This window comes from Passer domesticus, chromosome 1, assembly GCF_036417665.1.
Source record: "Passer domesticus isolate bPasDom1 chromosome 1, bPasDom1.hap1, whole genome shotgun sequence".
In the NCBI taxonomy this organism is placed as follows: Eukaryota; Metazoa; Chordata; class Aves; order Passeriformes; family Passeridae; genus Passer; species Passer domesticus.
The window spans coordinates 79,171,450-79,198,329 of record NC_087474.1 but is presented as its reverse complement, the minus strand read 5'-3'; the positions used below and the strand labels follow the sequence as shown (position 1 = coordinate 79,198,329).

Here is a 26,880-nt window from a genome sequence, read left to right as displayed (position 1 = left end):
CTGCCCTGATATTTGGTGTTGACAATATTAGCTAGTCTCAAAAAATAGAGTACATAGGCAAATCCATAACTGAAAGATTTTCAAGTACAAAGAGAGCAAACCAAAAATGGTTAAATAATGAATACATAATAGATAGGCATATCACTTTGGTAAGTCTTTTCACCCCGTGTTGAGCCTTCTGGAATGATAGGGCTGGCTGTTGACTTGTATCCATGGTCATAACTCAGACAATCCAGCCAAGTGAGATAACTGCTAACACTGGCATGCAGATACTGAGAGTGACGGTATCTGTCAAGGGGAAAATACTCAACGTGCTTGATTGATGATTTTGGCACAATAATCCCATGACCTGATGCATTGTAGGGAAGGGGGTGGGAGGCTCGTTATGTGTATTTGGGTCATTGTGACAGAGGGAAGAAGATTCTTGCTTTAATGCTGAATAATTCAAGAGTATTTGGTTGAAGCAGGTCAGCATGTTGCATGGGCTCTCCAGATTAAACAGTACAGTAGCAGGCATGTAAGACAAATGTAAGACATGTGGCAGATGAAGAATAATCTTTTTTCCTTAATTTGCTGAAAGTGGTTTCTGTTCAAAATTGAGAGTTGCTCTATTTTTGGTTTCTTTAGGTGCATGCCTGCATTCCTTTGTTTATCCTGTGAATTTAAGCTATACTGTTTGATCAGAACAGCTATTTTTCTCTTTATGTTGTCCCCTTCTCTCTAGCCCCACAAAAAATGGAGCAGGGGGGTGGGACTCCAGGTCATCTATTGGTTGTAAAAACTCAAGAAAGTAAAGCCGATTAGATAAATTTCATTTGCTGTAGAACTGCAAAGGAGGCTTTATGTAAGTCTGGTATTAACAGAAAAGAAAAATTGTGGGGGTGGGGAATTGCATTGGATTATGAGTCAGCACATGATGAGTAGAGCACTATAAAGCTTGTGGGGTGACTGGTGATTTCACCCCCACTTCTGAAGTGCTTGCATTAGCTAGGGGGATCCCACATGTGCAGATTTCTGCAGCCTTTGTTAGCAATTGCCTCCTTCACTGTCGTGTGTCTATATTCATGTTTTAAACAGTGCCATAAAATAACCCTTTGTCACTACTTTCACTCCTGAATCATCTGTGAACCTCCTTCCCTGTCTCTGAAAACCTTTTGAAGAAGTTGGTGTAGAGTGGGAAGACATTCTTGGATCTGTGCGTAATTAATACCACGTCTGCTAATCAGTTAGCTGAATCACTTTCTTATAATGAACCATGATACCATATTTAAATTATCAAAGGAACTCTTCAGTTTAAATGTTTCTGATTTTTAGTGTTTTTTATTTCTCTTAAGGTTGTTTTACAATAGTAGCTTGCGGAAGCTGCTGGCAGGACACAACATGTTAGGAAGGCTCCCAGATCGGCTCGAGCGAATGCAGGTGGAGGTCCTGGACGTGCAGCACAACCAGCTCCTGGAACTGCCATCCAACCTGCTTTTGAAAGCAGACAGGTAAAATTGTAAAGACATTTGATTCTTTTGATTTGCGTATCATGAACCTTGCTTGGCCTGTTACTTCCTGGTTCAGAGGGTAATCTGAGGTTCCTCTAATTTGAAAGTTGCCAAGCCTTGTGTGGTAAGAACAGATGTCTGCCCAACTCACCAGAGCACATTCTTTTTATTCTGGTTTTGTTTCCTTATATGGTTGCTTCTTTTTTCCCACCAAGCTCCCGCTGAACACCTACTTCTTGAAATCTAGCTGTAGAGTTAAGCACATGCTATTTTCTACTACATATACTGAAATGGTTTAGTGGCAGTTTCTTTAAATACATATTTCTTAGGCTTGTTTGATGAAGTGTGAAAGCTTTTTTTCCCCTCTTCAGTCAGAGGCTAGAACTTATTTATACCTGTCAAACAAAACAAAATCTATGCATAAGGCTGTCAGAATAATTCAGTTATTCCCCTGTCCCTACTTTTTGATTTTTTTTCTATGCTTTTTAAATGTTTGTCACTAATTTAGCTGGTGTCACCACTTGATCTGATTTCTGGATTCTTATTTTTGTGTTACTGTTTCTTTAGTATCAGAGTCTAAAGGTTTTTGGGTTTTGTTTTGTTTTTTTTTTTTTTGCTGAATATGAACATATCCTTCAAGTGACTGTGATTGAAATATAGGAGGTTGGTAGCATCATCTGGGGATGGTGGATGGGCTGGCCCCACTTGGTGTCAGCATTCCTTGCACTTCTTCACTTCCACATATAGTCATGGGATTTCTGAGTGCTCAATGCATGCATAATTTAACAGACAGTGAGATTGTGTGCTGTGGGGGGGGTTTAGTTCTGATCCTAGCTGTGACAAAAGGAATGCAAAGCTCCTGGCTATCTTGAGAGGTGCAGAAGCAAAAGAGGTGGTGATCTTGCTGGCAAAGATCCTTTCCTAATTAAGAGTATTGCAAAACCCCTCCTTTTATACTGTTGTTAATTCTGTCATGAGTATCTGGTTAAATTTCCTGGAATTGACTTGGAGAATTAGATTGGTGGTTGAGATGCATTTTAAATAAACTCTTTAACTGTTGAATGTGTTAACTCGGAAAGAAAAGAAACCTTTGAGTTATTTTCAGAGAGCTCCTGGTATTTTGAAAGCAATGAGAGAAATTATTTTGCAAAATTTGTATTAAAAAGAGGTTGTAGGTACACTGGGATGTAGTGTACCATTTTGGCAGAGAACCTGATTGTTTTGTACTGCAGCTTGTCTGTAGGCAGGGCAGGGTTGGGGTAGTTTTTGGTTGTATTTTTTTGTTTGGTGGTTTGTGTTTTTTTTGGTTGTTCATTTTTTTATATGTTTTTGGTTTGGGTTTGTTTGTTAGTTTTTTGTGATGCCAAAACGAAAAACTACAAAGCTAAAACCTGGACTGGGGATTGATTCCCAGAAGTTCACTAGGAATATGCTGAGAAGAGATAGAATTAAAGAATACTTTGAATAACAGTGTTAAGTGGCTGATTCAGGCTTGGGGAATTTTTTCCCCTCTGCAGCTTTTGAGCAGTATAGGGCTGGTGTTTTCATAGGTCTTAAAGTCATGCACCGTCACAGGAGATAAACAGAGCTTACCTTTTCTGACATCTCATCACGAATGCAGCCTCCCTTGCCTGTGATGATAGTAGAAGTAGATCCTCACCCAGCTTGGCTTGGGTAGTGTTTTCCCTGTCGATCCCTACCCTTTAACTTAGTTTAAGATGCTATGGCTTGTCCGTGCTGGTTTTCCTATGGCTGCTGCAAAAGTGAGAAGTCTGAAGGAAAACAGCAGTACAGGTTAATATATTAGTGTACAATGTCAGAGTTTTAAGTTTGGGATTTCTTACATAAAACTTCTTTCCTTTTGTTTTCAAATGGATGCATCTATCAGGAGCTAAGTGTTAACAGAAACATGTCTGGAAAGACATTCAGGAGATTGTTTTGCTTTTAATAAGGTAAAATGCTTCTCTTCTCCAAGCATTCCCTGGGAAGCACAATCTGTACTGCCAGACGTGCCAAGAGAACTGGTTCTCCTGAGTGGTGTGCCATGGTCTCTACCCAGCGTGTAACATTGGACAAATCACTTTACCTTACAGTACCTTTATCTCTGCATAAAATGACTTGCCTTTTACAGCCTTGGAAAGATTTGGGTTTGTTTTGGTTTGGTTTTTTTGAAAGGTACTCGGGTCTGTGCAACTGACAGATGATATCTTGTCTGGATATGAAGTCTCATGCTCTGAATTATAAACACTTTTTCTTTCTCAATCCTGAATATTTGACAAAGTGGGTGTGAAGTGCCTTGGGCAAACTTTAGCACATGCACTGGTGGGCTTTGACATCTAGAACATCTAAGGAAGGAAAGGAAATCGGTGCACTGGTGCACAAAGAGAGACTATCGCTTTCACCAAAAAAACCCCAACAAAACAACAACCAAACCCCAAATACTGAAAAACCTCAGTTCTCTTCATACAAGAATCTATAAACACTGATTTTTCTGCCTTATTCCTTCAGAAAACAATGAAAAGGGGTAATTTTCTGCTGAAGAGTATAATTAGGGATATTTTGTTGGTCTGCTTTTTAATTAATTTTCTATTTTAAACTGTTAGTCAAGGAGAAATTGAGGACTAGCCTATGACACATCTCTCTGACCGAGATAGAACTTGGTTCTGTTTATTGCACTGAAAGTATGCACATCTTGATCATGTTAGCAAGGATTTCTCTTGTGGGGTGGGGATTTTCTTGGCAAGATCAGTGCTATGGAGGCAGCCAGATAGTGTCTTCATTTCTCATTACCATATGCTGCAAAAACAGAGAATTCATGCAAGTGGTGCAGCTGATGGGGAAAACTCCCAAACTGAGTCCTGAACCTTTTTTGGTGCACCTGCATTCCTGAAGCCTTTCATTTCTATCCTCTGCTGCATCTGTTGTGATGCCTTTTCCACTGTCCGATTCTCATACAGACATTTACTGCCTTCCTTGAGCAGCTTGCAGGCAAACTACCATTTAATGGCATGGAAACTGTTGCACCAAGTGCTCTCCAGATGAATGAGTCTTCAAGAGACTTAGCTGGGCACAGTAGAAAAAAGTGACAGTGGTCAGGGCAGGGTTAAAAATGGAGAAGCACAGTGGTAAGATGGGCAGGGGTTTGTCTCTTGCCTAAGCTCCTTTCCAGTTAGAATGAATGCTTTCAGTGTCAACCCTTAAAACAGCCATCAGACTTCTTAAAGCATTTGTGTGGTGAAGATTTGTAGCTGTGATGTGCACAGCTTAAACCTTGGGCTTTGTTTTGCAGTGTCTGGTAGTGGCCAGCTGTGGTGGTGAAGCCAATGTCAGCTATTCAGAGCTTGTCTAGACTCTGTCTGCAGAATTTTTGTTTTTAGCTTTGTTCAGCTGTTCATACCTCATTTGATTTTCTGTTTATTTTGAATTTATTTTATTTGTTTTGGTGGATTTGGCTTTTGCTGGAGTTCTGGAAGGTGACCCAGTTAAATTTTCTCTCGTTTGATATTTGCCATTTCCACCCACTGTGGCTGCTTCTTTGTGATGCAAGGATTCAGTCCTATCCTGGATGCAGGGGAAGTGTGAGAGAGGAAACGAAGTCAAATGAATGCCAAGTGCTGTTTGAGTGTTTGATGCACATGCTTGTGTTGCAGAAATGCTTAGCTGCATTTGTCTCTTTGATGCTAGGTTAAGGATTGCAAGCAGGTACTTTAGAAACTGGGGAAATCCCAGTTTATAAAATAGCTAAAGATAGGTTAGAAAGTAAGAGCTGACAGAGAGCAGCCGTGAAGTGGTTTTTCTGGCAGTCTGTCAACAGGAAGGGGATTCACTTGAATGTTTCCGTCTTTCAATTTATTTTTTTTTTTTTTAAAGACAAAATACTCTCTTCTGCACAGGCTGGCAGAGCAGCTTTGATTTTTTCCCCCCCCTCTCTCTTTTCCCCCCTAGACATGCTTAGCTTACAGGATTCTTCCTCACACACCTGCTACCACATTCATAAATTATTTTAGTCTCAGGCAATCAGAAATTGAGGGCATGTCTCTGCAGAAGGCACTGAAAAAGAAATTTTGTGTTTTGATTGCTCTGTACTGGTGGAGATGTTAGGGCATAGGCCAAACTGAAGATCTTGATTTTTCTGCATATTCTCTTTTTGCAACTGCAGTGTTCTTTCCAACTCTTATCAGTACTTTCAAGCTAAATACAGTGGTTTTGATTTGTTGCTGCTTCACCAAAGAATGCTGTTTTCTGTGTTCCTCTTTTTAGTGTCAAACAAATCAAATTCCTAAGCTTTTTAGAGAACTTACATTTTTTCAGTGATGGCTGTGTCTTGCCCAGCAAGGCAAGTTTTGTCAAACAGCCTCAGAAAATCGTGAGGAATTCAGAGCTGTGTTCTCCCAGTTGTCTCTATTCAGCTTTTGTGTGTGTTAGAGGTAGGCATTGATAGGCAAAGTTCAAACCTCTTGCAGCTTTATATAGTAGATATTCTTCCTCTGCTTTTAGAAGTTCACATTGAAGTGGAATCTTCTGGGTATGAATAGGGCATGGATATGACTGCATATTAGATGTTTTTAGTTGAATTAAATCCATGTCCTTGTTTCTAGCCTATTCTTTGGGATAGTATTTTTTCTTATTTTTGTCTTTTGGAGAAGGTAAGTCCAGCAAGGGACTTAATACCCTAAAAAACCAAAGGTGACTTATTCCAGCCAGAGATCACTATTTATGTTATTTTTCCAGAGGAGACTATTCACCTTGTCAAAGCTGAGGAATTCAGACATCTCCCTGCCAGCACCTTCATTTCTTTCTTCATATGCTACACTCTTTTAGTACTTGTTAATTCATGCTTTCCTGGCTGTATTGTGCTCTGGTATGTGCACAGCCTGCTGAATCCAGGTCTTTGTAGTGTTGCTGTAGTTTTTTCATGAGCTTGTGGTATAGTGTGTGGGTGGAATTGGAAAGGGGAAACAATTAATTTTGGACTGAGCTTTAATACTTGACATTCTGCTTCCATCTGATAAGCAGAATGAGTGGGAAATCTTCAAGGAACATGAATCAGTTTAAGTTCATGCACAAGAGAGATGGGAACAGTTGTGCCCAAGTAAATCTCCTCTCCTCTGGAGGGCATTTATAAGATGTGCCTTCTAAGGTAGCAGCTGGCACATTGCACAAGGATGAAGAAGTAGGGAAGTGGAAATAACCTGGAGGAGGACTCCTGTGTTAAATCAGTGTGAGGGAAAATCTGACGGGCAACTACGGTTTTAGGTTTTGCTGGGTTTTTTTGCTTGTTGGGTTTTTGTTCTGGGGTTGCTTTGAGTTGGTTTTTCTTTTTGTTTGTTTTTAACATAGTACAAAATTGATAAATCTTTCATACTAGCAATCTGATTATTCATTCTGTTCTCTACCCAAAGAATAGTTTCGCTATTTTATTTTGTTTCATTTTTGTTTTCAAATCTAGACAATATCTTGAAAGAATTATTATGTCAGAATGGTTTTTGCCATTTTAATGTAACAACGGGCCTAAAAACATCTAAGCGAGCAACACACTCATTTCCAAAAGCTGATTTAATTCTGATTATGTCATCTGGAGACAGAGATGAGTGTGTGACTATTCTGACCCTGATTGTCAGTTGTTTAAGGTGAGACACTCTGCTTCCACAGGGTTCCTGTTCTAAGGTGTTGGCAAAACTTTTGCTAGTCACCTAAACTTTGTTCACAACATGGCAGTAGCCTGTAGGTTAGGATGATGGGGATTTTTTTCCAGTGTCATTCTATCACTCCCTGGAAGATTTAGCAAAAGATGAGGTTGAGGGGAATGGTATGTGTGTGCAGAACATCAACTCTCCTCTCTCCCTTCCCCATTAGAAAATACATACATCAAAACTTATTTCTGAAAGGAACAAACAGATTCCACTCACTTTTATTACCAGTGAGGGAACAAATTGAAATATCTTGGTACATTTCACCAATGCTGAAAGTTTATTAAAAACAGAAGAGTGATTAATTTTTTCTTTTGAATCTAAGATGGCTACAGTATAGTACACTGTATTAGTGTAGTAGCTGTATCAGAGTAATGTACCTTTTCTTAACTGAAGCTTTTAGTTGTACTTTGGGCTAGCTGTTCTTGACCAGACTTCCCAGCCATGGGCTATGATGCTCTCTAAATCACCTCTTTGGCTGCTGGTAACTGTGCAATGTTGCAGGTTGTTCTTATGCAGTTTGCAAGAGCAAAACTAAGATACAGGTTCTTCAGAAGAGCATGACCTTTCTCAGGGTGTGTTTTGCTGTCACCTCTTATCCCCATCTTTCCTGTGACAACTCACTTTTTTCCAGCACCCTTAAACCTACTTGTTTCTTAAGCCTTTCCAGCTTGAGCTGAAGACGACCATTTTGTACTATGAATGGTACAAAAAATTCTGTGGCTTTAATGTTAATCAAAGTGCCTTTTTCTTGTGGAGAGGGAAGACTCCCGTGCACGTTTGATTGAAGTTGCCTGAGTAGTAACTGTCTGTACTTTAGTAATAGCTGTACTTGCTGCTGTTTAATTAAGCACAGGATCTGTTGATGCGGTACGCTTCGGTTTAATGATCCAGCCTTGAATGAGCTTAGTATATTTTTAGTTTGTAGCTAAAGGGTGAAATTGAGCATCTTTTTAGAATAAATAAATAAATTAAAAACCCCTTTCAGCGTCTTATTTCCTTCTCTGTACTAATCCTTCCTCTCCTCCCTTCCTCCTCTGGATTTTTAGCACCCTTGTGAATAATGAATGAGCCTGAGGATTAAACTGTGTTTCTCTGAAGTGGATTCCTCTGTCTGTGTAAAACAGCTAACCTGGTTTCAGTTCTGTGCAGTGCTGAGAAGCTTTTGCTTCTGATGGAAATAGTGGTTTTCTTAAATCCTTTGGCATTCCACGTGACTCCTGTAGCATGCCTGACCCTTATTTACTGCTGAGCAAGTTTGAACCAGCTGCTACTCCTGCAAATCCACTTCATTCATTAATAGACCTTAAAGGTCAGTGTGGACTCCCGCGTGCATGGGAGCAGCCATCAATATTTTATCACTTAAAATTGATGACAGGAACGCACCTACCTTTTATGTCCTGATCAGTGGGCTTTACAGGCTTGAGACAGCACATTTATGAGTCTTTTTTCTTGAATGCAGCCTTGCTCTCTGCAGCTGCTTGTTCCCATTAGTTGGTAGGAGCAGGACAGCCTGGTCTGAACGCAGTCGCTGCAGACCGGCAAGCCCACACTTCCTTCTGCATTGCTCCAAGGCAGCCTTTTCTGAAAACAGAAGGAAGGGAGGTCCCATATCTGTTGAAAAGGTATAGTCATGCCAGAATTGGTTACTAAAGGATAAATAGTCCTATTTTCCCATTTGTTTGGAATTGCTGGTGGGAGTTCTAGCCATCAAGATACCTACAGTGCTGCTGTGATTAGCGTACTCCCCTAACAAACATGAATCCTCTGCCCACAGAACTTCGCTGGCAGGAATGGGCAGTGCCTGTACCTCAGCAGGTCTTATTTCCATCCTGGAAAAGGCCTTTAGGACATAAAGAATAGCTCCATTTCTGTGCTCTGTGAGTCGTTGTCCCTTGTCTGGGACTGCAGAAACATGGGCTTCTGCTGTGTTGGGGAGCAGGGGAAGGGCACTGAGAAAAGCTACGATAAGGCTCTCTTGCTGCACACATCAGCAAGCAAGGATGTAATTTTTAAAGTTTAATTTGCTACTAGCACAGTTTCTCTTTAAAGCTGAATGCATAAATTACTGTTTGGTCTCAGGTTTTGGTTTTTGTTGTGATTGATGCATCTTTTTTCATCCAAATATTCAAAGAGTACTTTTCATATTTTGCAGTCACTCTCAGGCCTGCATGTTTAAACAAAATACTGTCTGCACTTAGACCAAGACTGAAAAATTGGCTGGCTTTTTACCATTGACTTGTTTAGTCACTTGAAAGGCAATTCTCATGGTTCGTTGATGATGAACACAGAACTCATTTTTACGTGTAATGAGTATGGAAATGATTTGGTTTCTTATTGCTCTTACCTGTAGCTACAGCTGTAGTAACATTGGAGATACAGAGCTCTTGATAACAGGATAGAGGCACTTCAATGTACTCCTTTTGCTGATGTTTTCTTCTTACAAATGTGGTCATTAAAAACATGATCAGAAGTTTTGCTCCTGTAATGCTAGACTTTTGGTCTGTTGTGAACTTGTTGCTTTTGACCTTTACCTTATGACTGTCTTAAGTTAACTCTTAAAAATAGTGATTTTTATTTCTATTTCTAGACAAAACCTGCCTGATATTTGACTGAACTCCCTTATGTAACTTTTCTTTGCAGCCTGAGATTTCTTAATGCCTCTGCCAACAAACTGGAAATGCTTCCTCCAGCCACCCTTTCTGAAGAAACCCATAGCATCTTGCAGGAGTTGTATTTGACCAATAACAACCTCACAGATAAATGTGTACCCTTGTTAACAGGCCACCCACACCTGAAAATCTTGCACATGGCTTACAATCGCCTACAGAGCTTCCCTGCAAGGTAAGGAACTTGTTTCACTGGCTCTGGCCCACAGGTGGGTGGGCATCATGCAGTATTTTCACAGTGAGAACCAAATTGCACAGGAATGTGGGGCAGAGGCTGCATTTTGGGTGTTGTGGTAGCACAGTGGGTGGATTCCCCCGCTCATGCCCTCCTGCACATTGCTGCCCTCTCTTGCAGTACAGACAAGTGAGTGATACTTGGTGAGTTTTTGTGGTGCTTGAAACTCTTCTTGGCTGGACTAATTCAGCTTGGTCACTCTATGCTTTTGGAAGTCAAGCAAGGAGGTCTTCTGTTCTCCCTGACTTGGTAACTTTGCTTACACCTGGTGAGCTTCTCCTCACAAGAGATTTGTGAGCACAGCCATCTTGAAATGTCCTCTAGAAGTGGACTAAACTCCACTAGGGAAAAATCCTCTCAACTCCAGAAGGAGATTCTGCCTTGGCAGCAATTTCTGTGCTTTCAGTTCACTGTTTTAATCAGAAATCTTTCAAGTGTAAGATGTGCTGTAAAACTGATGGGGTACAACCTTGAAAAAGAGATGCCAATAAATAATGGAAGAGACATCTCTGTCCTTGCGTGATATTCTGAGCAGCTGGGCTTCAGCAGCAAGGAGAAGGAGATGAATTTAGGGGGAAGGGCTGAGTGAGGTGCTAGAAGCGGGAGGAGAAAATGTGGGATGGAGAGATGTAGTGAGAAACTAGAGTTGATAGAAAGGGGGAGAAAGAAGGAAAGAGTGAAAGTGAGCTGGTGAGTAGGGGAGATGTAAGCAAAATAAGTAATTTGAAAGGTAGCATTAACAAACACTGACAGAAGAAGTACACATTTTGTTCCACAACTGTGTTAGCATCTGACATGAGGAGAGATGACAGGCACTGCTGTGAATAAAATTTTGTTCTCTTAAACTAACAAAACCATTGTTCTTATCACCACTTCAAAATAAAATATGCATCTGTTAGAAGAAAATTCTCAAAAAACAAAATTCTTGTTTTCATAGCAAAATGGCCAAGCTGGAAGAGTTGGAGGAAATCGATATTAGTGGGAACAAACTGAAAGCCATTCCAACAACCATCATGAACTGCAGACGTATGCATACTGTAATTGCTCACTCCAACTGCATTGAAGTCTTCCCAGAAGTCATGCAGCTTTCTGAAATAAAGGTATGGAATGAATGTGCTCTGGAAGGAGCAAGCGTAATGCAATTTTACCAATTCTTTTCTGCCCTTGGTCTCTCATTGCTATGGGTTAGTATATTCTCAGACAGTATGGGGATCTGACAGCTGCTTTCTCCTCTGAAATCGTATGCAAAATATTTGCCCCTGTGCAGCCTCAGAGTGGAACGAAGAGGAGCCTCAAAATCTGATTTTACGCTTACCTTGCACTGTATCTTTTCTGCCAGATAAGTGTTAATTGTCTTCCTGTGACAGTCTGTTTTGATACGACTTAAATATTTGGCAAGAGCTGTGTGTAATTAACTCTTGCTGCTGTGGCAATTGGTTGATTCTGTAGGAATGGACTTTGTTTAGAACGTGTCTTAAAAACTGTAGAAGCTACAGGATAGACCTCAGGGACAGAGATAAATTCAGGGAGCACAGGATTTGAGTATTTAGGCAATCAACTTTCATTTTCTTAATTGCAGTCATATTTTGCACAACAGGAAGATTAGCTAATCTGTCTCCTGTCTGTGTTTCCAGAAGTAATTCTGTACTTTTTCCAATGCTTCTTTCTGAGGGAGGCGTTCTTCGTTTGGCCACGCTATGAATGCTGTTCCTTACCCTTTGTGAACCGAGTTCCTGCTTCTCGCCTGGCTCTAGTGCAGAATAGTTTGCACTGTGTGCCCTTTCTGCTGGACAGAGCTGGGAGACTGTTGTCTCACAGCATACAAATCTTGTGATACAGCAGAAAAATCTGTCCTTCTCTGAGGCTGAGAACTGATTACCTATTCAGGGACTCAAAACAACTTAAGTGTCCTTCTGGCACTTTGTGAAGTCAAAAGGCTAAGTTCCCAGCCTGCTGTGTGTGCCTCAGTGTCTGGGGTCATGGAAAGCAGCAGGAGCAATAATTCTGTTGGACAAGCGAGTATATGTAAAGATGAGCTTTGTGGTTTCGGCCAGGAAATCTCAAACAAACTTATGGGTTTGAATACTCCTCCCTCTTTGGAACAATGGCCAGAGGAAGCAGAGGGCCATTTAGAATCAATCAGAAGTAAAGCCTTTTTTCTCAGAGGAAGAATTGGGGTGGGGGAGTGAGGCTCTGCATGGTAAACATTTCTTTAAAAATGTGAGGGTGGTGTTAACAACAAAAAATGTATATGTCGTAAACATACTGATAGGGAACAGTCGCCTTTTTCCTCTTGTTTGTGCATCTTGGGGAAAACTGAATGCTTTACAGAAGTGTCATATTTAAAGTGCTGCTTGATCACATGGAGCAGCAAAATACTCTTGGAAGAGCTGGCATTTTCTTCCTGCTGGTTCCCTATGGTTTAGTTCTCTTCAGCAGAAGAAAGAGATGTGGACGTCACTCAGTGGTTTGGGAATGCAGGGATAACGTGTGGCTTAATTTAAGAGGGCAAAGTGTTCTTTGACTCCACCTTTGTGGTCAGCGCTCAAGCCTAGTTTTGACTTACGTGAGATGAGTTCATACAGTTGCCAGATGGGAAGGTGCCTTGTCAGACATAGGAGTTCTGGCCTTTGGGTGATTTCTCTAGGTCAGGGTTGGTGTTTATCAGTCTGGAGATTAAGCATGTGCTGCCTGCCTGTATCCATTTCCATTTCTTGCCTGTACACAAGCTCCTTCTTAGATATGGGGTGGCATTCAAAATATGCTGAAGTGCAGAATTTATTTCTTTAACTGTGGATTTGATCACTTGGTGAAATAAGCTTGTTTGTAGCAAAGCACCAAGTCATCTAGTCTAATGTCACCTCTGTGATTATATTATATTTGATGATTAATTTTAACTGAAGTGACATTCACTCTAAACTCTTGGGGAAACTCTGTTACCTGAGGTAATGGCTATTTTGCTTCTGTATTCAATTAGTCTGAGAGGCTGACGTATTATGTTTTTGGTGTCAGTGTCACTGGAACAGCTAGTAGCAGCAGTTACTATGCTATCTGAAATGATTTCAGAAGGAAGACTAGTGTAAATGATGATGCTTTTACAATTGCAATAACTCCAGGACTTGCAGACACAAGGTCATTTTAAAGATATAATTGTCTCTAAGCCTTTTTTACACACTACAGTCAGGGCTATAGAAGTTGTGTTGTCCTGTCTTTTAAAAACCCTGGTGGAGACCTTGGAGGTACCTTAAACAATACATTTTTAGGGGTTTTATTGTCTTTTATGACAGAGTTAGGTTTGCCCTGTGCACACTGAAATGTCTTCTGTGAATGGCCGAGCGCTGGAAGCACTCACACCTCAGTCAGTGCCCCAGCAGACTCTTCCCTGCAGCTTGTTGTGTGACTCCAATTTCCTTGCTTTACAAAAAAAAAAGCCAAATAGGATAATATTGGTATGACCACCTTCAGCAACAAGTGAAAATAACCCAAGTCCCTTCCAGCCTTGAACACAAGAGTTACAAAGCTGTTAAATGCAGCAGCCTAAGCAGATGCTCCCTGTTAAACCCTGTCTTCCAGCTGGCCCATCCAGTGCAAAATCCTGTGTGCAGTTGCAGTTGTGCTTCTGGTGTTGCATGGGCGGGGCAAAACCAGCTTGCATTAAAATAACACAGGAGGAAATTGGGATAAGTTAGGAAATAAACTTTCCTGCTTGCCTGTGGAGTAGAACAAAGAATAAATTTAACGCAGTAAGTCCCTCTTAGCCTGTTCTTCAACGAGTACAAGCAACACCTAAGAAACTCCAACCTGACAAATAAACCATCTTCACTAATACCAGGGGCCAAGGGATCTGCTGTAGAGTGTCTTTGGCACACTAGGCTTTTAAGGAGAACCATGAAATTACTGGTGTTTGTATTTTTCATTCCAGCATGCTCTTCCATCAAATATGTAATGGCATGGAGGTGTTGAACACAGCAATGCCTGCTGGCAGCTTCCTTAATCTGCAAAGTAGTTACTGGTTCTCTGGAAGCAGCAAGCGGTTGTGCAGAGGGAAAAAGCTTGCTGGAATAACTGCTGCTAAGCTGTCTACTGTTTTGTTTGCGTGACTGATTTAAACTTTGATTTCCTTATCAGGCTTAGATAACGTCAGCAGTTTGTTCTTCATAGATAATAAAGCTTCCATAATAGACAGTCTTGGGATTCAAGATTTGGGTCAGAAATTGTTATTTTCGTTGCACTTCTTAAATAAAATTTTTGGAGACTGTTCTTTTCCAGGATTTAATAGGTTATCTTATGTCTGCTTCCAGCTCAGGAGCCAATGTCTTTGAATATACCTACAAAAATGAAAATGCCTCTCTCATATTGATGGAAATTACATGATGGTCCATGTGTGCAGCTAGAAAAAGTCTCCCTCTGCCCCTTTCAGCTCTTCTATTAAAGTTTCTGAAGTCTCTCACTTTTGGAAGTTGAAAGTAGAAAATGGCCTTTCAGAAAGATGTAGATAGTCTCTGTTAAATACCAATCTGCTCTGTCCTCTCAGAATTAGGGGTTTTTTCTCACTTTTTGGGGCATACTACACAAGTCGTCCTTCTAGAAGTTTGAGATTTGATTTTGTTCTCTCATGCCCTATTTTTCCCTGTGTGTTGACTTTCATTTGAATATGCAGCTTTAAGCAATGTTAGGGGACTTTATCATTATAGTGCACTTGTTCTAGCTAATTTGTGCTTAGCTGGTAGACAGCCCACAAGTTTCTTTGCTGTTTGGTATTTTTTAAATATTTAAACTTTAATTTTGTCACTCTTTTTATTGATTTTGTATTTAAATACAAATCCATCTAAGATGACACTAATTAAAACCATGTTTAAAAGTGCTCTGATATTTTCTCCCTCTACTCCTCCCTTTTGCATACTTTAATAACACTGCTTATGTTAATATCACTCAGTAAATACTGAATTCCTGGGAGCCTGATGCCAGTGGATTAGAAGCCCCAGCTGTACTTGCCTCCATTTCCTTTGTCTATTTAGAGACTGTTTTCATTAATAATATTTTTTTCTTAATTACTTTGAGAATCCACTGACTATCTCTGTGAAGACCAGACCAAACTTACTGGCTTTGTAACAAGATGACACCTGACTAGAGATAGAAATGGAAAGAACATATTTCTAGGTGTCCCAGACATCTGGCAAGATGGCTAAATGCCATGTAAGAATTTCTTTTGTAAGAACCACTTACTTAAATGAATGGTCTTAGGTCTTGATTGCAGGCTTTATTGTTCATGAAACATGCATTACCACATTTAGTCAAAATTGTATGATCTTGATAACAGCTGAATTCTCTTGCTTTTTTGGTTGCTTTCTTTTTGCAGTGTGTGGACCTAAGCTGCAATGAACTGAGTGAAGTCACATTGCCTGAAAACCTGCCTCCAAAACTGCAGGAGCTGGACCTGACTGGAAATCCCAGATTAGCCCTGGATCACAAAACCCTAGAGCTTCTGAAGTAAGTTACCTTACAGAGTGGGGAAGGAGCAGAACAATTCTAGATGTGAAAACCACAATACACAGAAGTGGAATCTTTTTAAGGAGTATGGTTCCCTGTTGCCAGTGGATCAGAAAGTAGCAGATAGAGTGAATAGGTGTGAAATTGATGCTTCATTGAAGAGGATGACTTTACCCAGTTTGGTGCAGTTGCTTTTAGCTGTAACTTCTGGAGGGGTCTGCTAGTCTGGTGTAACCACTGTTGGTCCTGTTGGATTGTATTTTTTTTCTGACACTACATTCAGCCAAAAGATGTATTTTATAGCACTGATGAGATGCCAGTAGCTGCTTGCTATATCTTTTTGTTGCATTCAACCTGCTTGGGTCTGTCTTTGCCATTGTGCTGCTTTTTACCTCTTCACATACTGTTCTGTGCTAGAAATTATATGGGTTTTTTCATATTTAAACTGCTAAAGACTTGTTTTGTTTGCAGAGAAACTGGTTCCTTTGCTTTGGGACTCTCAGTTTCCTTCCTGTCTACCTGTTTGTTTCCTGCCCTGGGATTTAAGTGCCATCCATAACTGAAATTCCTTAAGTGCTTTGTCCCTTCTTCTGCAGTGTGATGAGGAGCTGTTGCAGTAAACCAGATAATCTGTGGACAGTGGTGCTGCCTTAAACTTTTCTTATGTCCTGTAGGAAATTGCACCCAGCTCCAAGTTTCCTTCTAAATCTTTTATTCTTAAACATCAAATGGTTCCAAGAAGGATTGTTTTACTTTGCAGGGGTTGACCAGTCACTTCATTTTGTTTGCTTTTAAATGGTTAAGCTCAGACACTGGAGTAGCAACCCTCATCTGTTGTGCAAGCAAGGGAAATTTACAGTGTGAGTTTACTTTTACCTTGAATCAGCAGATTTTCAAAATATAGGTGGAAATTTGAGTAATGATGATTTCTCAGAGATAAAAACAAGAGTCCATATTCTGCAGCAGACAGTGAAAAAAGGGGCATGCCTCTATTTTAAGAGTTGTTCTTTGCATACAGGAAATCTTCCTGAAGAAGCAGTGTGTAATATTGCTCTGGTTCATAGGGGAAAAGCTATATATGTTTTATAGAGTTAATGAATGGTGTCAAAACTTAGAAAAGACCAGCTTTTCTTATGTATAACCCAGAAGACAAGATGGGCACACATTCTCTTACCACTTCAGTAGTCAGGAATCATGCATAGTAGCATTCTTGTACAAATTTAAATTCTAAGTAGTTGAAGAGTAGTGTGGCCCAGTTAAATGCTGTATTTTCACTGGCATACATGTAATTCTTAATTCACAGGAAACTTCTCCCTCTTGCACATGCATTTTCCTTGATGATTGTTTTGGCATTTGCAGTGCGGGTGGGTTTTTTGTTGGTTAATTTTTTTTTCTTTGTTTGGGAGTGGTTTTTTGGTTATTTTTTTGGAGGGAGTGTATGTCTATGTTTTGTTTAGAGTTTTTTTGGGGTTTTTTGGTTGTTGTAGGATTTTTTGGGTTTTCTTTTAGTTTTGGGGTTTCTAAAAAATTAATTATTCTTAAAACCACAAGTCCATTCTGTTCATTTGTGTTCATTAGGCACAATCAGGTGTTTCAGGCCTCCTGAGGGGTTTCTCAGTGTCTGATACACTACCCTTACTTTTATGGTATTCTGCTATAATTGACTGTGAGAGAGGAGGTGCTTCTTTCACTTGATTTTTGTGTCAGGCACAAAAATACTTGTGCACTTAGTACTTTTTATATCCTCCTTCTGCATGTGAAAGGCAGCTCTCCATCTGTGCCCTGGCAGAATTCAAGCAGGTAGTAGGTTAATATGTATTCTCAGTGCTGGTGAGAAGAGTCCTGTCATGCATGCTCGCTTTTTTAGTATGTATGGAGATCTTAAAGGAAGCTTGCATACTTGGGAGGATGTTGCCAAGTGATTTATTGGCTGTAAGAATTTTCATTAGCAATTAAAATGAAGGAAAAAAAAAGATGTTACTCTGATTTTTAAGAGAGAGCATCCAGTTCAATTGTTACAGTCATTTTAAATTAAGGGGAAAATAAGCCAGGCTGCCCACAAGCCTTAGTCTGTATTGCCTGCATAGGATGTTCTGCTGGGTATCATTCCCTTCAGGACACATGGTCTGTTTGTACTGGTGCCCCTAAGGAGGATGGAACCAGTGTGTCGAGGTAACTTTTTTTCACCACTGCTGGGAAGCCTTGAGACAACTCTGGGTCCTTGACCTGCCCAGGAGCCAGAGGTCAGTCAACCCAGTTAAAAAAGAAACAAAAAGAAACTTTTGTGACCCAGGTTCCTCTGCCCTGGAGATAAATGCCTTGTATGAGAAGTCTGCAACTCAAGTGTGTTTGCTCATGTGTGTCCTGCTTTGCAGGTGCAACAGAATTAAAATCTCTGCTACTTTAGAAGAGGTCCAGGTTTCCAGTTTGATTTGGGGTTAGTTTACCTTTTTAATAGTCATGGCAAGATGTTTGCTTCCTATTTGTCACACAGAGGGCTGCCAAACCAAGACAAGTGGTTGCAACGTTATTTATGTAATTTGTTGGCTTTGAGTCTGCCCTCACTGATGTACATCCTGGTTATTAATGTAAAAAGAAATCAAACTGGATGTGACAGTACTTTAGGTTATTTGAGGAAGGCTTTGCAATGCAGAAAAGACTTTCCTGTGTGTTCGGGTCAGGTGGGGATTTAGAGGAAAAACGAATGCTCAGAGTGAACAGTTAGACCTTTCTGCTTGAGTCCTTTTATGTTTCATTTGGTTCATGAAAGGTTTGGGTGCCTTTGAAGTGTCTGCAGCGTGTGGGGAGCTTGCTTTTCCTGCCTTTGGAAGAGAGCAGTAGGGAGCAGGGGGTAGGTCATCTCTCCCAGCAATGCAGGGCTGTGAAGAGAAGAGTATAAACAGAGAGGGCTGGGCCCTTTTTAAGTCTTTACTGTGCTGCAGGAGATACTTGAAATTCAGGCTAAAGGCTATGTTGGTAGTAAATTGGAGGGTAGAGGATCAAGGGCCTATGTGAAATTGGACTGCACAATTGGGGAATGCAGAAGGGCTATGCCTGCTGTCAGGACCACATGCTGGCTCTTGCAAGTTGGTGCAGGATCAGGATGGAGCTGATTTCTGTTTTGTGGGTGTTTTCATGAAAGTAACAATGTGTTACTACACATTGTTGTTTCTAAACAGCTATTTTAAATATTTTTTTTCCATTTAGGGGGTGCTGCGAGAGATTTCATTTGAGTCCAATGAAAAGAGCACAAAAACTTGTTAAAATGTATGGAGATGTATAAGTTTAAAAAGTCACTTTGCTGTACTGGCTTTCATCAAACTAGTGGCAAATTAGCTTTGTATTCCTGCAGGGCCTGGTTTGAACCAAATAGCTCAGGGGTGAAGGCAGGGAAGTAAAGGCCAGCTAAACAAAGTAGTGCAGCTGACACCCTCATAGAGGCTCAGTTATTGTTGGTTGTATAGAGGCACATAAAGGTAACCGCTTCGGATGTCCTGCTTCGTTTTCTACTATTAAATGTCTTACTAAGAACTGGGAGAGTTCTTAGGGTGTTCTTTTCACATTTGAAGTTGGACCATGTCAGCATGTGCCTCCATTGCATCTGTCCCCTTTCCTTTCTCCTTGCAGCAATATCCGGTGCTTCAAGATCGACCAGCCGTCGGCGGGCGACGCGTCGGGAGCGCCGGCCGTGTGGAGCCACGGCTACACGGAGGCGTCCGGCGTTAAGAACAAGTATGGCCTGGCACGGGCTCTGTTGTGTGAGCACCTCTGTGCTGAGACAGAGAGAGCCTTTGCTCAGTGGAAGTTTTGGGGACGTTCTAGGGTTTGCAGAGGCCAAGCCACGTCTCTGCATTTGTGTACCGAGCTCTCCTGCCTGGCTCTCCCTTTGGGTCTTTGTTAGGGAAGTTGCTAAGATACAAGGGCAGCCGACACATTTGGTCTATGCAAGACTCTGCTACTTGCAAAAGATCTGAGTGTTTAAAAGCATTTTTGTCTTTGCAAAGCTTCTTTATCTTCAACCAAAGGATGTTTACCAAGCAAATCAGAGATACTAAAGGAGACACAGAATGACCAAAACTCTGAATATTCATAGTGTGTGGCGCTGCTGTGACTAAAGGCAGCACTTGACAAATAATGTACCAAGAGTCTGCTAGTCTCTGTGTTGCTGGCAATGTGATGAATCTTCCTTTGTTCCTCAAATACCTTTTTAGAAATCTTCTGCTACCTAGGTTTCAGTAGCAAGTGCCAGCAATCCTTTCCTAATTCTTAACTGGTTTAACACACAACCTGGTCATCAGCACACTAGATGCCAAGGACGGCTTTTGGAGTAGCAGCTGCAGTTTAAATTGGTATTGTTTCAGAGATACTTTCCCTCCCATTTTTACAATAAAAAATTCACGTGCTGAAAAGAAGAATCCTTAGGGCTTAGCTTGAACTTCCAGCATAGTTCTCTCCATGGCACTGTTGATGGGCCTGACTCGTCCCCACATCTCAGAAAGCATCCTGAAACGCCTGTGACCAGAGGTGGTTAAAGCTGGCACTCAGAGCAGGCCGCATCTCTCTGGTCAAAATGACAACTTGACAAACCAGTGTGGGATAGAACCCCTGATGTTTTCTGCTTTGTTTTTTTCCCTAGGCTGTGTGTGGCAGCACTTTCGGCCAACAACTTTTGTGACAACCGGGAGGCCCTTTATGGTGTGTTTGATGGGGACCGCAATGTGGAGGTGCCCTATCTGCTGCAGTGCACGATGAGTGACATCCTGGCAGAAGAGCTGCAGAAAACAAAGAATGAGGAGGAATACATGATCAACACGTTCATCGTTATGCAGAGGTGAGTCTTGGATGTGAGGCTTTTTTTACCCTACGTCTGTGCAGTTTCTTTGCTTTCAGGTCGGGCACCTGCTCTTGCTTTGAAGAAATGTGAGGGGGGGTGGGGGGAAACCTTGGTATCTGGCTACAGTGTTTCTTTTTATTGCTTATTTTGTGAATATTGCATCAGTTCCTTCAAGGTGTGGGGAAAAAAATTCCAACACCTCTCCAACCAAACAAAAAAAATCCCAACCCGATTGCAAAGTTACTGAAATGCTCATGACTAAGTGGTGGGTGGAGGTTTATTCCTTTTTGGTATCTTGTCCTGAGTATTAAGGTTTACAACTGGCCATAACCAAGTCAGTGGTATCAATGTCTTGATCATGTTTTTAAACTTCCTTGCTACAGCTGCCTGCAAAGCCTGAACTTATCCTTTCTGTTTCTGCGTACCAATTCAGGTTATTTAAGGTTATGCAAATATTTAAAACACATAGTCTGACTTCTTAGAAATCTCTTTGGCCTTTGAATATTATTTGAGCAGGACCCATCACAAGCTCTCTGGAGTTTGTGATACAATAGCTGTGAGTGTAATAGTAGTTTTGTGTAGTGGTTTAGAAACTGTGTGTGCTGTTCTGGACAGAAGAAGAAATTGTGCCTAGGGAGACACTGGGTGAAGGAGGAGTATGAAGGGAATTGAACAGAGGAGAGGGAAGAGGTCAGGGAAGCAGTGGGGGAAAGCAAATAAGCAGCTTAGAGACTGAGTAAATGGATCAAATTTAAAGTAGCATTGCTTCTTGTTAATTTCTGCACCCTTGGAAAGGAAAAATGCTGAAGTTGTTGCACTGGGAAAGGTAGGGAAGCAGTAGGGTGGCATTAAATCTTACAAACACAAGAGAGAAAAGACTTCCTTCCTATAATTGCTTATAACAGTGCTTCAGACTGCTAACTGAAAAGGTGGTTGCCATATACTTAAAATATTAAAAAATAATAACAAATTTGAGTACTGGAAGTACTTACTAAGTGGTTTTGTTTGCTACTAATGCAGTTTATGAGGAATGTGGCATTCTTACAAAAAGCTCATTTTTTCTTTTTTTTTCTTTTTTTTTTTGGTCTCCAATCAAAATCAGCTAACCATTTCTTTGGAGAACCAGAAATAGTATTCATTCTATTTGCATTTAGCCATTCACTGATGCTTACAGATGATATGCAGCACTCCTAGAGTTTAGAGTTTTATATATGAAAAAAAAATAATGTCGAAAGCACATTGAGGCTTGGTTGCAAATTTAGTTCTCCATTCTGTCCTCAGGACTCTGATTTTTGATTTTTTTAGTCATAATTTGATAATTTTTAAGAGCATTATCCTGAAGATAGTGCAAAACAGTGAACCTCTGCTTTTGCTCAAAAGTGTAGAGGGTTTTTACAGTCAGAATTATTATTTTTATAATAAGATCCATAGCTTCAGATCTAATAATAATAAGATCCAAAGCTCTATCTGACCTTTAAAACAAATATCTATTAGATGTAAAGGAAAAGACAACTGTGAAACTCTTAGAAGTGCACAGATTTTTTTTTTCTAAAGTTGAGCATATTTGAGTCTCTGCATATGTGAAGATAACACCCTGCCTGAGAGCTGCACGTGGGATCCCTGCAGTGCTGCTGCTGTAGTGTCACAGTCTTCAGTGGGGACTTTTGTTTCTGTCCCAGTGATCCAATAGAGCCAGTGCCTGGAATGCTTCTGGTTGTGGAACAGCGGCTGTTTCTCCACAGTGCTGCTAATACTTGTTTTCCAATTAAAGAACAATCACTGTTTTGTTTAAATTCCAGGAAACTTGGAACAGCTGGACAGAAACTTGGAGGCTCTGCTGTCCTTTGCCATATAAAACATGATCCCATGGACCCTGGTGGATGCTTCACGCTAACCTCAGCAAATGTGGGGAAGTGCCAAACCGTTCTGTGCCGGAATGGAAAACCTCTGCCTTTGTCCAGGTGTTACATGATGAGCTGTGAAGAAGAGCTGAAGAGGATTAAGCAGCATAAGGCCATTATCACAGAGGTTAGAGAACAGCCAGGGAATGTTGCAATTTGCAGCTTCTTTGGAGAGCATTTGCACAGCAGTGCATGAAATTACATGGTATCAGCAACTTCTAGGACTGGTGTTCATGGTGTGGGCTCCTCAGTTGCACTTTTCCTTTCAAGGTGATTGATACCATGCAGTCAAGTTGCTTTTCCATTCCATTGCCATGCTGGACTTCGATTAGCTTTCAAGAGTGAGCAGCTGTGAGCATGTTGCATTGAAACAGGAAAGCAGATAGTCTCCTTCTAATGGGAGAGGAATTGCTGTGTTGGAACTGTCATGGAGAGCTTTTCCAATTAAAAAGGATGAGAGGGCAGAGCACTTGGAGCAATGCCGTCCTTCCCTTAGGAGACTCCTTGCTCCTGGCAGGCTGACTTTGCTGTCTGAGCTGTGTTCCCAGAACTGCCCTTTGACAGGCTCTCTTGAAGAGAGCACTTGCCCGAGAGGCTCACCCTGTGCTCAGCTGAACCATGAGAGAGGAGAAAGCTGTTTGTTCCTTTCTTAGAAGCTTGAAGCCACTGCTGTCAGTTTTGCTTTGCCTTGTGTGACACATGCAGAGGAATAGATAAATATTGAATCCTCCTAATGGTGGGGGAAAGGGCAGAAACCTCCCTGCTGTGTGCCTGAGAGCAGGGTGGGCATGTGCGTGTGGAGTAAGTCATGTGCCTGTTGATCTTGCCTGGGAAAGGTGAGGGCTGGGATCTCAAACGTGACAAGTTGAAAGGGAATTACTCCAACACAGTGTGCATCAGGGAGGCACGCTCATTCTGTGGCTCCAGAGGAAAAAGGAAATTTCTGGGCTGAATCTTCAGATGACTCACTGATTTCATGTACACTGATGGCTTATCACTGCTGTCAGACTTCTAATAGGAAAGTTAACAAGCTGACATGGGGGCCCTTTTTTTCCCTGAGTGATTTTAAAGAGGAAGCTTTTTTAGTCTTGGTTCACTTTTCTGTGGTTATCTGCTTTATAATAACCCCTACAGTTATTAGCTGGACCCAAAGAGGGTAAATTCTCACCTTTGCTGTTCTTCTTGAATATTCAGTGAGCAGGGTACAGCTATCCCTAGCAGGCTGACAAATAGCCAGACTTGCTGTTTCAGACACTTGCTCTGCTTATTCTGGCAGCTTGGATTCTAACCAGGACAGGATTCTGGGGTTTGGACATGCATGGGATTCTTTTCTCAAATGCGTCCATTTTTACTGATGTTATCCCTTCAGTTACTACTCCTCCTTCCTTTGGAAATGTCATATCTATGTGGAAATGTAGTAAGTAATTGGGGCGTGTAAAACATTTCACTACAACTCAGCTGACTGAGAAATGCAGACTTGCTCTCTGCTGCATTTGACTTGCATGCTTAATTTAAACGTTTTTTTAAGTGAACCTTGGTTTCTAAAGTGATGAGCCAAGATGAAACCTACAATTGTTAGAGCTGCAAGAGAAGACTTGTAACTGAATGAGCTGCCCCTATATCAAATGTGTGTGGCTTTGCTCTTGTCTAAAGCCAGATACCGTGGGTGGAGGAGGGATAAGTCTGACTCACTGGTAAAAGATTTGTCCAGTTGGCTCTTGCAGCTGCAAGAGCAGAATAGATGGTTCTTTGTTGCAGCCTTCTGCTTTGTTGGTCTGTGCATAGGTGGTGCTGATGACAAATCAGTCGGGTGTAGGAGGCGCAGCGCAGGATTGCAAACCAGCCCTTGCTGTGCTCTAATCCCAGCTCTGTCACCTCCTGCAAGTCACTTTGCTTGTCTGTCTCCTTGTCTGTGAGTGGCGGTGTTGGGGGTAGGTACTGCAAAAACAGCCATCAGTAGAATGAAAGGAGAGGCAAGTACTGTATATCCTTGTCTATCTTGTTGCCAATTTCCTGTTCTTTCTAATTTCAGGATGGCAAAGTGAATGGTGTGACAGATTCAACAAGAATCTTGGGGTACACCTTCCTTCACCCAAGTGTTGTGCCGCGTCCTCACGTCCAGTCCATCACCTTAACTCCACAAGACGAGTTCTTCATTCTGGGGAGCAAGGGGCTGTGGGACAGCCTCTCGATGGATGAAGCAGTCGAGGCCGTCAGAAACGTGCCTGATGCGCTGGCGGCCGCCAAGAAGCTTTGCACTTTGGCCCAGAGTTACGGCTGCAACGACAGCATCAGCGCCGTCGTGGTTCAGCTCAACGTGACGGAGGACAGCTTCTGCTGCTGTGAGCTCAACGGGGTCCCGCCCCCCAGCCCAGGCATCTTCCCCCAGTCTGTCAACGTGGTCATCAAGGACAGGCCCACGGACGCGCTCGGGATGCCGTCTTCGAGCAGCGGCATGGCTTCCGAAATCAGCAGCGAGATCTCCACCTCGGAAATGAGCAGCGAGGTGGGGTCCACAGCCTCCGACGAGCCTCCCCAGGTGGCCATGAACGAGAACAGCCCGGCGTACCCGGGCGAGCAGCGCTGCATGCTGCACCCCGTCTGCCTGTCCAACTCTTTCCAGCGGCAGCTCTCCAGCGCCACCTTCTCCAGCGCCTTCTCCGACAACGGCCTTGACAGCGACGATGAGGAGCCCATCGAGGGGGTGTTCACCAACGGCAGCCGCGTGGAGGTGGAGGTGGACATCCACTGCAGCCGAGCGAAGGAGAAGCAGCTGCTCCAAGTGCCAGTGGAAGCCAGTGACGAAGGGATTGTCATCAGTGCCAATGAAGATGAGCCCGGCCTTCCCAGGAAAGCTGAATATTCTGCCACAGGCACAATAGGGCGGCGGCGGGGCAACGGCTCTGTGGCACCACACGAGAGGAGCCATAACCTAATTGAAGTTGCAACGGATGCACCTCTCAGAAAAACCGGGGGCTACTTTGCTGCTCCAGCACAACCTGATCCTGATGACCAGTTCATCATCCCACCAGAGCTCGAAGAAGAAGTCAAGGAGATTATGAAGCAGCACCAGGAGCAACAGCAGCAGCAGCAGCAGAAGCAGTATCCGATGGACCACCTGGCAGACTATTATGACACACCACTATGACCCACTCTATTTACTGCTCTGAAATAAACTAACAAATAAGGAGACTTGACTGTGAGACCCAGTGGGCTTGCATTACAGCAGGGGTTTTCCTTATCCTTTTCCTTTATATACTTCCTTTTCCTTATCCTGCCACTACAGATAATTGCAGCTTTTCAGTTTGTTAGGTTTAATATTCATTGACTTTCTTCTAGAGACGCTTGACTGGTAAAGTTTAAAATAGTTAACCCTCCCTTAACATATCAAGTGTAAAAACAGGAAAACAAAACAAAAAATAATAAAAAGGTTTAATATATTGCTGAGAAACAGATGATGATGTAATATTTTTTAAAATGGCTTGTTTGTTTTGTTTGAAAAGCAGGGCAGTAGCCAGTGCTAAATGATTTAAGTAATATTGTAATACTGCATTTCTTTGAGAGAAAAGGCTTTTTTTGGTCTTGAAAATGATAGACATTTGTAGAATATGGAGACTAACTCCTAGGAGTTGCTTTACTCTTTCAGGTGACTTAAGTCACTGAGATTCACTAATTTTCTCTGAGAGAACAGTTGATTGGGAAATTCCTGTAAATAGCTCAGTGTTGTATAGTGATGCTTACATGTTTTGTAGCCTTGGCATTAAGGACACAACCTGAAAAACTGACCTTTTTTCTTAAGTGACTCTTTGGGCCATGGTCATTAAGCGTAATGGACTGTGTGGCTGTGTACAAGTTAGCTAGAGCCCAGGTGGTGTAGACTGTTCAAAAAAACCCCACTTTTTCCTCCGGTCTCTTTCTTTCCTTACTTTTACAGACACGTTTTGTTTGTGTTCCTTACTGCTGCCACAACCAGCATGATTGTATAGAGCTCATTTGCTGTAGAACATTTACATACCAAGAGTTATATTAAAGCCGAATGCACAAATGAACATGTCATAATTTTTGTTATAATAAATATAAAATTTACACCTGACGTCTGCTTTTATGTCTGACTAGCTGAGCAGCAGCTCCCAAACAGCAGCTTGCTGTGGTTCCTCAGCGTGCTGCTCAGTTAAACCAAGAAGTGTTAAACTTTTTCAGCTCGATCATATTTTTACACTAACTGCAGAAGCTCACTTGTATTTTCAGAATGCAAAGGTTGTGCAAAGTGGCCTTTAAAAGATACAAACCAACTCTGAGGAATTGACCTCTTCCATTTTTTCTTTGTTGGTACTAATGCAGCACTATTGATTTGCCCTTTGCCACAGTATTGACAATGCCACAAGACTGAAGAGGAGCGGTGTGCTCTGGCTCTGTCCCACTGGGGCTGAGTGAGTGAAGGTAGAAATGATGCAGGGATAACAAAAGGTAGAAGGAAAGCATTGGATACTGAGAGAAGGGAGAAAATATGAAGAGAAGGCAGAAAAGTGAATTTAAAACTACCTATGTAAATTTGCTTCAATGTGCTGCAT

At 41.7% G+C, this 26,880-nt stretch overlaps 1 protein-coding gene across 1 annotated transcript in view; it reads left to right on the top strand.

Annotated features, from left to right (window-relative positions):
* PHLPP1 (PH domain and leucine rich repeat protein phosphatase 1) overlaps positions 1-26,402 on the top strand; it is a 135,397-nt gene extending 108,995 nt beyond the window's left edge. Inside the window, exons 10-17 of the mRNA XM_064426813.1 lie at positions 1,335-1,490; positions 9,824-10,024; positions 11,022-11,184; positions 15,444-15,574; positions 19,202-19,306; positions 20,211-20,405; positions 22,208-22,436; positions 24,342-26,402. Of these exons, the coding sequence (XP_064282883.1) occupies positions 1,335-1,490; positions 9,824-10,024; positions 11,022-11,184; positions 15,444-15,574; positions 19,202-19,306; positions 20,211-20,405; positions 22,208-22,436; positions 24,342-25,457 (2,296 nt within the window). The 3' untranslated portion in view covers positions 25,458-26,402. The remainder of the gene's footprint in view (positions 1-1,334; positions 1,491-9,823; positions 10,025-11,021; positions 11,185-15,443; positions 15,575-19,201; positions 19,307-20,210; positions 20,406-22,207; positions 22,437-24,341) is intronic.
* Positions 26,403-26,880: the final 478 nt, after the last annotated feature.